Here is a 12,299-nt window from a genome sequence, read left to right on the forward strand (position 1 = left end):
TTGGACGCACTCGCGAATTGAATGATCCCCAACTTGAGCACCGAAATGCAGGTACTTTTTGCTCCCCCCACATTAAACGCACGAGCATTAAAATGACGCATTAAACGACTTTAGTAGCACGGCAGCCAGCGCCATCCAGTGTATAGTGCAGTCAACGAGGTGGAGTGCCTGTAACCAGTGTATCGAGCACCATTGAGGAGTATTTCATCCACACTTGTTAGGACAGAAGACCGTTTGATGTGGGTAAATAGTGACGTTCGATTCCAGGGAGATTGCCGCATATATCTCGGAATAAAACAGGAGATAACTGTTCCTTAAGTGTCGGATTTCAAGTCTTCCTCCGCGTATTGAACACTCCCTCCCCCTCAATGGTGAGCTGTTTTTTGGTAAACAATGTGTGTTTTATACTCGAGTAAATACAGCATGTTCTTCAGAAAAGGCCGTAAGGAGCCCGTAATTGCAGGGAAGCACAGCCACATGATGATTCATGAATTCATGCAACAACCCTAGAAGGCCATAAAGGAGTAATGAGGTGACATTTAACGTGGCTCAAAACCCTGTGAAGCTGTCCGTCAGGAGTCACCATGCAAAATATTTTTCTTGTGCTGTGCATTATCACTGCGCAATCAAATTTACAAAACAGGCAGAAAAAGCAGCCATGGAAAAGGTCCCCATGTATTTCTCTTTTGTTTCTTTCTCCTCAACTCTCGCACTGCTTATATATGCCTGCTTGACCGTGCCGGTCTACGTCACGAGTCACATGCCAAGGGAATACGCTACATCACAACATTTCCTCATTCTCTGATACGCTCTTTCCAGGAGTGGAGGTTTTTTTTTGAGGGACCATCACTTCCATCCCTGTCGATTCCGAAACTATAGTGCCGTTTTACTCCGTGTTCGTCACTGATAATAACGCCAAAAATCCGACGCAAATTGGGTTGTTCGTGCGCTGTTTGATGTAACACGTGGCAAGAGCAGACGACGCATATTGAGGGCATTCTGGGATTCCCTCTCTGTAAGCATCACTAGGACAAGACCAATCAGGGAGCAGCTGGAGGGACCTTAGTAGTGTTGCCGACCGACCAGCCGACAGGCAGGCGGGCAAGCCAGAATACTTAGGGACGGAATCGGCTCTGTGATTGGCTTGTGGAACGTTGTTTCTGGTTAGCGTCGGACGTGTTTGTATGACCAGGAGCGTAACACAGTGTTCACAATATAGTCACAATATAGTCACGTCGGAACTGACACTGGTAAGCGAAAGTTGGAGGATTTACCGGGATCTTTTCACTTAGTATATTGCAGTGAGAACACCAAGCAGACAGAGACAATCGCCTGCACTGCGCTCCCATTGGTGTGCCTGGCTTATGTCGGCATGGTGTTAGCTGGAAATGGAGTGCGAATCTTTAAAATGTTAGCTTTTTTCCCAGGAGAAATTTGTCCAAGTTGACTGTGAAGCAGTGACAAGCATTACCATATCAGTCTCATACACACATTCGCAAATGCGATAGTCCCGTTAAAAGTGTGCGGAACAGAGGCATTGCGTGCTTGCTGGATATACCGGATCATATTCTGATTATGATATGATGGATCGTACATTCTTGCTGAGCAGAAAGGCACCTCTGCTCAAAGCTTCTCGTTCTTCCTCACAGTGTATTATTGCTGACCGTTTTACCTAACTTCGTGGGATTTTTGTGCTGTCAGCTAATCACAGCAATGGTGTTGCAGATCTTCTGGAATGCTGGTTGCCAGATGGTAGCACTCAATTTCCAAACACCCGATCTGCCCATGCAACTAAATCAAGGAAAATTCGAGTACAACGGTGGCTGTGGGTAAGCGGTCCTGCATTTCCAGCTGTGAATTTTTTAAATTTCTAGCTTTCCTTGTTATGGTAAAGAGGGTGTAAAACAAATGCAGTGTTGCACAAAAATCTATCAGTAAAACAGAAGTTTATAGAGAGTGCAATAGCTCATCACATTTACCCACTTCATTGCCATAGTTATCCCTCATTGCTTTTAGAGCCAAAGTGGTAGGCCACTTGCGTAGACTGCTGCACGCATCTGATCCACTGCGTATAGCACCTTTGCGCATGTGTAGTGGGAATGACAAAGCACAAGAACTGCAAAAGATTGAGAATACGGTATTGGAAGTCACATTTTTCTCAGCACAATTTCAGTGCGCATTCATCTAGACCACATGTTTGGTCAAGTATCCATAAACCAGAATCAAGTGAGTCCACACACTTGACAATTTGGCGGTGGTCATCTGTCCGTGATCAGTTCAGGTTGAGCCACACGGTACCACTAATGGTCTGCTCTTTGTGGCTATTGCCTTCATTTCATCCCTTGTTTAAATAATTTTCGTATAGCCCTGGTAAACGGTTGCCATAGCTGTTGTAATGAATGTTTTCAACAAATTTAATTTGGAATTTGGTGTAACATACATGGTTTGTGATGTCTTATGCAGATAACCTATGGATCAGGCAACACTTTATCATTTTGTACACATGATGATGCCAAGACAACATTCTGGACAAGTCTATAGCTTTATCTGATGTCAGTATTTTGCACGCACAATAAGAGTTTCACATGAAACCAAACAATGTTTCATCACAATGACCGTGACAGTGCTGTAATGTAATGTGCAATATGCCTAACGGAAACGGCAACAATACCGTCAGTCCAAAAGATGCACTGCTCTGATTTCTCACGGGGAAAAATAGGCCCTCAGTGAACCCTTCGAACATAGGGAAAATAAAACGTACACAGTACAATCTGTCTCTCATTACTTTTGTGAAGTTGTTTTATGTTTTAGCTGTCCATCACTTTTGAAGTCTTCATGTGAAAGCAATCGTTGTGAAATGCACAAAATAACTATGTAGCAGTCCATAGCAGTCACACTCTGTCAGTGTCTCTGAAAGCTACAGAAACATTCCAGACGTTCACTAAGCATGTAACACTATTGTCTGCCTTTATCTTCCACATATACCTGTTACTTGTTTTCAGATACCTGTTAAAACCAGACTTCATGCGCCGAGCAGACAAAACCTTTGACCCTTTCGCGGAGTCACCAGTGGATGGTGTGATCGCAGCCCAGTGTTCAGTAAGAGTCATATCTGGACAGTTTCTTTCTGACAAGAAAGTGGGCACGTACGTTGAAGTGGACATGTACGGACTGCCCACGGATACCATACGCAAGGAGTTCCGTACACGCATGGTACCAGCCAACGGACTCAATCCCGTTTACAATGAAGAGCCTTTTGTCTTCCGAAAGGTATCGTGTATTCAAACTTTTGCTTCATTCGCTGGGAAATATTTTAAGGGGCATAAGCATGGTCATTTTTATATTTCATGGGTAAACTGAACCTCGTAGAGTTGGGAGTGTCGACACAGGTTAAAGGGACAGTCTCTTACACCATGACCTACTCGAAACGCATGCCATATTATTCATTCATAGTCAGGGCCGTGTGTCAGGGGCCCAGTAAAATAAAAAAATATAAAAGTAATGCCCCCATTGTGCCACATCGTCACTTGGGGTACCCCCCCCGACACACACACACACATACACACAAAAAAAAATTTTAAAAAAAGGAAAACAAACTTGGCAAAGTGCCAATTCGGCCACCAATACGGGCATTAGAGAATGCTGAGCACTGTGCATTCAGCATGGCTGTTTCATATCTTGTGTATCTAAAATACGAGAAGTGCTCTTTCTTTTATTTTCCACCTCAAAATCTGCTTGACCACAAGGTATCGCCCGATTTTACCCTGTTTTACGGCTCCTGAAATAAAATCCAGTTTTATTACCTCCCAATTTTCAAAAAACATTAAACCCCTAAAACATAAGGCCCTACTCATAGCGCAGCAGTGCGAATTCGCTCACCTCAGAAGGCCATGGTTATTAAATACAGGTGTCGAATTAATAAGAGCTGGATGGGGGGGAGCTGCGTGTCCTCCCTCAAGCTGTGCTGGCAACAACATCCATCAAGTCTCTCTGAAAAATCATGTGACGTTCGACAAAATTAAGTTCCGGATTCTCTTGCACTGTGTGCAGGCGACTATCTTCAAAACATAGTATGCAGGTTGGCATGGCGTAATCCTTTAGAAGTCCATCTTGAAAGAGGGTGACTGGGCCTAACCACGGTCCCTCAATACTCTTCTGGTCAGGAAACTCCCGCGAAAAGTTCGCTTAGGGCGCCCCGACGACACGTGGCGGCGCATCGTCGCTCGGAAGGAGACTTTCGTGTCCGCCGCTGCCTGCGCGTATCGATTGCATGTGTTTCTGCGGGTGTTTGGAAGTGAGAACTTTTTCTTTTTTTGGTGCTTGCGTTTTGCGTGCGTAAACAGAGGTTCATTTTTTTTAAATATCCTTGAAATTTACTGCAATCTTTGCACTCTGTTCGTGTGTAAGAATGATCTACACAGATGAAGGAGACTGATACGAGCACGCAGCATTTTAGAATGTCTATATTCCTCGGTGCCTTAACTTTACCAGAAGTGAATGAAAGTATTTTTTCTTTTTTTTCAAAACAGCGATGACTTGGCATACGGGAATAAATACAAACCATTCGCTAATAGCCTGATTGGAGGTGTACTGCGATGAGCGTGATTTGTGGAGCATCAATAAACACTATAAGAACCGTAAAATTTTCAAACGATAGGTCTTTCAACATGATGTCAATACAATAACATTTCTTATGGAACAACTTGCGAGGAAAGATGCAGCAGTAAACGAAGTTAGCTAATACCCGTTTACGCACCCGTTTACATACCGGCTTATATATTCGTTTTTGCTGAATCGGAAGCTTGGGAGAGGGAGAGATGATGTTTTCACTTTTTACGTTTTCATTTTTCTTTTTCTTTTCTGATCTGCAATACGTGAAATTTTTCTGCGGCCTATACACTACAGACTCTAGAGCTCATTCATGGCCGTGTATTGTGCTACAAAATATCGTTTCTTTGGCTTCATCATTACTTTCAAGCGAAAGACTGGCTCATTAAATTTTTCTGCATTTCTCCTTACTTATCCCTTTCCGGTTATTGTACTTATTTGTCACCAGATACTACAACGTTTTTCTTGTAAATGTAGTTCCTGGCCAGTCCTAAAATTTATTTCCGAGCTATGAGAACAGTGGCCGTTCCCGCATAAACTTCATTCTGTAGCAGCACACGCCGCTATAATTTTATCATTTTAAATAGTTTGTTCGTTGGAACGTCCTGGAACTGATCTGACTGATACGCCGAGGCTATCTCCAACGCGATGAATTTGACACCTGAATCTCGTCAGTCAATTTCTATAGCTGAAAAGTGCTATTAGGGCCACACTTCAGTAAGCGGAAATTCTATCCTGTTAATTTAGTAACCCGGCTTAAATCATGTTGGAATCTCCCTATTAGAACTGGTTGGTCAGTCAGTCCAAGCTGCAAAAATAGTAGGAATACTTGAAGGGTTCTTCAGAAATATTATCATGGGATGATCACGTGCATAAAGATATCTACAATACGTTAATAGTGTAATATAGATCAGTTATTGTCAACCACATCGAAAAACAACATAAGTTTTTCTCTTCACCGAAAACGATCGAGTCGTGCGATTTATAGCATGTGTACCTCCCGTCTCTAATACCACTAGAGACGACTTTCAGATGATCATGATTACAACGCAGGATTTCTTCTGAAGTCTTATGTCTTCTCTGAAATAGAATCACCTCGTAATTTTATCTCTGCTCAGATTGCAACAAACTGCGTGCTACGAGGAAACCACACGTTTGGAAAGTTTTGCCCTCACGAAATACCTACTGAAAGCGGCATTACTTTATAACACATCACTAGTTTGTGTGATTGTGTAACAGAATGAATTAATATGTTTCTCAACCGTCATTGAGAGATATGAGTGAGAGTAAAATCAACATTTTCCGTGTCAGAAAAAGACAACAACGAAAGTTGCAATCTACGCGGAAAATCTGCAGATTTACGCAAACTGAACTAAAATGTGCGGGCTGAACTCATGAACCTATTCGAGAATTATTTCTGCTCTAAACCCGAAATGAACTTTAAAAAGTAGCGGATCAAATCTTCCCTAAAAACACGCAGCGCTATGGAAACGTCGTCTGCTCCACGAGGGTGTCTCCTCCCGAACGACGCGATCGCCCCATGCGGGAGAAATCGTCCCTAAGTGACCTTGTCTATTGTATTCGAGCGGAGTTTCCAGACCAGAAAGAGTATTGAGGGACCGTGGCCTAACCAAAGACTTGCATTGCTGAACTTGAGAGAAACTTCTGAAGATGGGGTACACACACATCATGCTCACGGTGACATACGCTTGAGCGGACTGTAAATGTACGCTCACCGATTGATGTGTGCAGTCAAACGTCAATGTGACGTATTTCATGATCTTGTGGGAGTGCAGTGTTCAACACGCTTGACATCCAGTGTCTGATATTATTCTATATTTCTGCAGATCTGTTGAAAAGAGCTTCCATTGTTCTTAATGAAACTTTCACGTTCTTGGGAATAAAATTTCACTGAGGTTTCGAAATCACCTGAGCTGTGCGAGACAGTCCCTTTAATACGTTCAACTATTTTTTTTTACTTTGAAAGTCTCCCAAATATTCACATGGTACTAGGTTATGCAAGTTAACCAGCAACTGTTGTGCCTTTTGGTAAAGCCACATGCTGCAAAGACCACAAAGCCACATTTTGTGTGTTCTACGATACTTCTAGGTTGTGCTTCCAGATTTGGCTGTAATCCGCATTGCTGTTTATGATGAAAACGGAAAGATGCTGGGTCAGCGTATTCTGCCTATGGATGGTCTTCAAGCGGGTGAGCAAACAAAAAAACGTAGCTGAAATGATTGCATAACTCAGTAACTGAACGCATTGTTCTATGCAGGCTATCGCCACGTGTCCCTGAGAACAGAAGGCAATTTTCCCATGTCTCTGGCCATGTTATTTATCTGCATTGAGCTCAAAATCTATGTTCCTGATGGTCTCGGAGGTAAGAACGCACGTAAAGTTGTGCAAATCCTGTTGCACTTGAAATAGCTGAAGTGTGTTAAAAAAAGAAAACGAAGTGTTGTTGTATATAAGCTATAGCGGATCATCCATATGCATTTTTCAGTTTGTTGGCTGGGTATGCAGTGTAAAGCTATAGCTGAAAAGGGAAATGCAAACAAGCTTTGGTGTCATTGTATGCGGAGTCATTGTGGGGGTCGGTCATCGGAATACTGACAGGCATGGTGGACAGTGAATGCGTGATCTGAAAAGATAGGAACCGAGTAGTTAAGGAGAGTGCCGAGGAAAGCAGTGATAAAGATTGCAGTCAGTTATAAATAGGGCCTGACTTTTTAGGGTTATACCCGATTATGCCCGATATGTACCTCCCAATTCAAATCTGAAACAACAGGGTTTAACCTGGTATTTCCCCCAAAACTGCTGGATCAGGGGGATCCAAAGTTATCACAACTAACACAGAACTTTGGAAACTGTGTTGTAAATGCACAAATATGCTGATACAAACTGTCAAAACAGATACCATGCCACATCTTAGATGCATGGACTGAATATTGATACTCTGTGTCTACTGGTGTGTTGTGTATTATACCGAGTAAACCAAAGATTTATGCCTGATCCAGTCCAATTCAACTAGAGTTGGGTTGAATCAGGTTCAGTTCAACCTGATTACACCCGAATTCTTGAAGCAAAATATAACCCGATATTTACCCCCCCCCCCCCCCCCCCCCGATTTTGTTAAAAAAATGTAACCCAAAAAAGTCAGGCCCTAGTTTTAAATCCAGTGCATAGTACAAATCCTTCAACTCGGTCTCTTCTTGTGTTGCTCATTGTGTTACAAAAAAGCTTTTTTTCCCCCAAAACACACGAAGAGGTGTCATGAGAACATTGCAAGACTGGAATTATGAACATCAGCCTGTGCAAGTGGTGTGTTTTGACGCAGTAACTGCATTTTAAAGTAAAACTGCAACACTTTGCATAGGTTACATTCATAATGTCAGTCTTACAATTAAGGCCCTTCCTTTTCTGCGATTCCGCGATTCTGCAAAAATTCGCAGAATTGTGTGTCTGCCGCGGAATATGAGGTTTTGCGCAGAATTTTGCAGAAACCGCGTGCTTAACTCAGTTTATGCGCGAGATGAACGGACTTTGCTCGCACCGGGTCGGCTTGCGTTACAGCGTAGATGTGGCAGCCGGAAAAAGCCGTGGTATGGCCCCATCTGCGTGCTGGAACACCCCTCTAACACGTTGGGATTCTGGAGTGGAATGCAAACGCTGACCCCTGCTTTGGTGTCTATAGCTGTCAAGTACCTCTGTGTGACAGTAAACTCTGTACATGCAGAGAGGTCACTTAGCAAGCACAACTTGACAGTCAGTGACAAATGTCACTCCCTTTCAGAAGAAAGTACAATGTACCTTGTTATGCTAAGTCACAACAGTTTTTGGAGTTGTAACTGCGTTCCTCCACGTTAAGAGCTAACAGAGAGCATTTTCTGTCTGAACTAGGGCAATCTGCCTTTTACCACGGAAAAATGCAGAAACCATAGTTCCCTGCCGCGGAATTCAGGATTTGCCGCAGCAGAAAAAGAAGGGCCTTACTTACAATGCTCTAGCAAAGCCACCTCATATGTTTCACACCTGTCCCATGCAGGCTGGTATCACATGTGCAGCAAAGTGCTGTAGTAGTACTTAACTTCTGCTTGAATCCAACAAGTACTCAGCATCTTAGTAAAGCTAGCAAAATGAAAGACTGGTTGCAATACGAGGCCATGGCGCTGGGCATGCGGTGGTACCAGCAATACTACATCCCATCCCCTCCTTAAAGTGGTACTGACGGATGTCCTAAATACTGTTCACAACAGACCTAATGGATGCACTCTCGGATCCACGTGCTTTCCTCTCTGCCCAAGAGAAGCGTATGGTTCAAATGAAAGCGATGGGAATAGAAGAGGCTGACATCTTAGTCAACAGGCAAGACATGATGGGTTCTCAGCAGAAGAAAGATGAAGAGAAGAGAGGTGAAGCCCTTATTTTGCCATTATTAGGGCCCGGAAATTTAGGCATTGAAAACGATGAGGATAGGCAGGCATGTAGCGCCTCAAAAATAACAAAATAGGCAATAAAATGCAAAAATAGGCACGTTAATCTGGTATGCTCCTCGGCTTTGTTGGTGTTTCAGAATGCTCCATCAAGGAAAACTTGCTCATTTAAAGGCTACGATACCACACAAGCTTTGACGTCTGGTACACGAATGCTGATGTGACCTGGAACCATGCTACATTGAATAATATAGTTTGTTTTCCGCCCTCGAAGATCTTGCAAGGCTCGGAGAGGCCAAATCCTTTGATAAATTGAACATGAACCCCTTCTAGCAAACCAAGGTAGTGAAGGAAACCAAAACGCAAAAAAGGAACAAAAGGCGCAAACACGCAGAAACGAAAAGCAAAATGCAGCACTCAGCACAAGCCTCAAAGCCCACTCGCACTTACACCTCTAAAAAAGGCTGTTATGGCCCAAAAATGTAAAAAAAATGCTAGAATTCAATAACGCCGATAAAAAGGCGGGCAACCCCGAAAATGTCATATTTAGGCGTTTTTAGGCATTTTTAGGCAAATGCCTAAAAGTCCGGGCCCTACACATTATTATGCACATGTTTCTCAGGCGCATGTTCTGAATTTTTGTTGTGCAGAAGAATGGCACATGGACCCTGTGACGGTGGATGGCTTACGGGTGGAGAAAGACTTTGTGAAGCTGCGCCGCAAACAGATGAAGGAACTGGAGTCACTCCGGAAGAGGCATCACAAGGAAAAGCAGCAAGTGGGTGTCATGTATAGTTAGAGCTTGAAGTTTTCGTGAAATATTTTTTTCTAAATTTGGGGAGTAAAAGTCGGGTAAGTAAACATGTGCTCTAAATTCATGCAAATTCGGGTGGAAAAATCTTCCAGTACTTCCAGTTGAAGACACCGGGCTCAGTCACTCAAACTACTCAAACTAAACACTCAAACTAAAAAATTGGTAAAGGTAAAAATTGGGTTTCACCCTAAAGAGGCAACCTTCAATTCGGGGTGCAAATTCAGGGAAGAACCAGGGTTAAACCCTAAAACTTCAGGCTCTACTTTTCATCATATTAACATACGTTATTATCATTATGTCAGTCATAGTTACAATTTCATTTGTTGGTGCAGCACCAGTGATGGCTAATGATGGCTATTGATGGCTATTGGCTTGAACTTGTGCAGATGCAGAAACAGCAGTGCCTGGCTGTGGAGAAGATGCTTCCCACTCGAGAGGAACCTCCGTGGGAGGATGCGTGCGTGCGTGCGCTAGTTGTGCAGCAAATGCAGGACTGGTCTCGTCTGCTGGCCAACCACCGAGCCCAGGAGTGGGAACTCCTGCGCTTGCAGATCACGCTACAAGGAGATGTCCTTCGTGCACTCATGCTTAAGGCTCAAATACAGCAGATGAAGCAGCTGGATGCCAAATTCGAGCGGTGGGTGCTTAAACTCTTGCCATTTACTTTGTGTAGCCATCAGAAATCATTACCAGCATGAGGACGGTGTATGCCATGTCCACTCTCTCCTCTTGTGCAAACTCGTCCAGTAAATTTTTTTACATTGAGAAGTGACCAGTGGCATGGCATGACCAATGGATTCTACTGTATTTAAAAAAAAAAGCATTGAGAAATGTAACAGAGTCTTAAATATTGGTTATATTTTACTTCAGTAGTTTGGGTGTAATAGGATTGAACCGAACCTGATTCAACCCCATTCTGTTTGAATCTGATTGAGTCAGGTGTAAGTCTTCGGTTTACTCGGCTTTATATACATGACACATCAGTATACACAAAGTATCAATAGTCCATGGATCTAAGAGGCAGCAGGGTCTCTGTCTTGACAGCGTTTGTATGAGCATACATATTTATGCATTGACAACACAGTTTCCAAAGTTCTACGTTAGTTGTGATGACTTTGGACCACCTGGTCCAGCAGTTTTTGGAGAAATATCGGGTTAAACCCTGTTGTTGCTGTTTTGAATTGGGGGAGGGGCAAATATCGGGCATAATCGGGTATAGCCGTAAAAAGTCAGGCCCTATGTATAATGTTGTGCTGAAAAGTAAACAACAACAACTTTAATGTGAGATGATGAATGGGGAGTTTCATCGCCAGGGGCGATACTCTACCCCATTGCTGGTGGGGTGATGCAGGGAAAAGTATCATGCCAAGGTCGAAGGAAAAAGTAATCTGCACATGTTTCTGTGCTACATCGAGTTATCTCTTGTGTGACTCTTTTGCACGTGCTTGCATCAGTATAAAAAGTGTGACGAGCAAGTGACTGATGCATCCTCAAGATGCCGTGTTGCTTTTCCCAAGTGCTCTGATGGCAGTCCGGAAATGTATATAACAGGCAAGAGCCCTCCAGGGAAAAACAGATTGCATATGTCCTTGCATAACAGGAATAGGCATTATTGGAATTCAATACCAGCCGATCATTTCTGACGTTCATTACCATCTCTATTCCTGGGGGAATGTCACATGCATTCCGTTTGTTTTCATTAGTGTACTGGTCTCTGCTTGCAAGATAATTGCATGTTGCACAATCCTTTTATGATCAGATTACTTAGCTTTTTTTTAAGTGATCACTGATTGTTAATGGGATTGACTTCATACATTGTTTTTTCGGAGGGTGTCATATTGAGGTACTTGTAGTACCTCAATAGTACCTTGTAGTTGGTGTGATGTTGTGAAATATTGTTCTGGTGCTATGTGCAGTGAGAACAAAGAGATGAAAACAAAGCAGGCCAAAGTTTCTGTTGAAACTGCGAGGGAGGTCTCAAGTGACAAGACACTGCGGAACAAGGCAGAAAGAGAAAGGTGAGCATTAACAATCAAGCCGCCTTCAGAAAGGTGACAATGCTGTGTAGATCATGTCACTCGCATTTATGTAGTTGGAAAAGTGAGCATTTTGAATTTTGCTAGATTATTAACAACAACGCAAGGTGTTACCGGCTTTGGCAGATCAGCTGTGTATGTGCCTGCTTGCTGATGTGACTCTTTGCATGCTAGGTTGCAAGTCAAACATGGTGAAATGGCTGCTTATGCTGTGGCTGTTCAGGGACGTTTAATATGGGGTGCCATGTTGTGGTATCTTAGTAGATGTTAAAAGAGCCCTTAGGTAGGCAAAATTAATCTGTGTACCAACCACTGTGGTGCCACTCGCGGCCATAAATCTCTTCTACCTATACAGCCAAAACTAGCGTCTCTCTTCTCTGGTATTTCCCAAAGACCTCCAATAA

The 12,299-nt window shown here is 43.1% G+C and overlaps 1 protein-coding gene across 1 annotated transcript in view; it reads left to right on the forward strand.

Moving 5' to 3' along the window:
• LOC135396803 (1-phosphatidylinositol 4,5-bisphosphate phosphodiesterase-like) overlaps window positions 1–12,299 on the forward strand; it is a 53,138-nt gene that overhangs the window by 32,470 nt on the left and 8,369 nt on the right. The window contains exons 22-29 of the mRNA XM_064627991.1: window positions 1,726–1,829; window positions 3,003–3,270; window positions 6,719–6,818; window positions 6,888–6,992; window positions 8,869–9,024; window positions 9,696–9,823; window positions 10,246–10,496; window positions 11,776–11,877. Coding sequence (XP_064484061.1) covers window positions 1,726–1,829; window positions 3,003–3,270; window positions 6,719–6,818; window positions 6,888–6,992; window positions 8,869–9,024; window positions 9,696–9,823; window positions 10,246–10,496; window positions 11,776–11,877 — 1,214 coding nt within the window. The remainder of the gene's footprint in view (window positions 1–1,725; window positions 1,830–3,002; window positions 3,271–6,718; window positions 6,819–6,887; window positions 6,993–8,868; window positions 9,025–9,695; window positions 9,824–10,245; window positions 10,497–11,775; window positions 11,878–12,299) is intronic.

This window comes from Ornithodoros turicata, chromosome 6, assembly GCF_037126465.1.
Source record: "Ornithodoros turicata isolate Travis chromosome 6, ASM3712646v1, whole genome shotgun sequence".
Lineage (NCBI taxonomy): Eukaryota > Metazoa > Arthropoda > Arachnida > Ixodida > Argasidae > Ornithodoros > Ornithodoros turicata.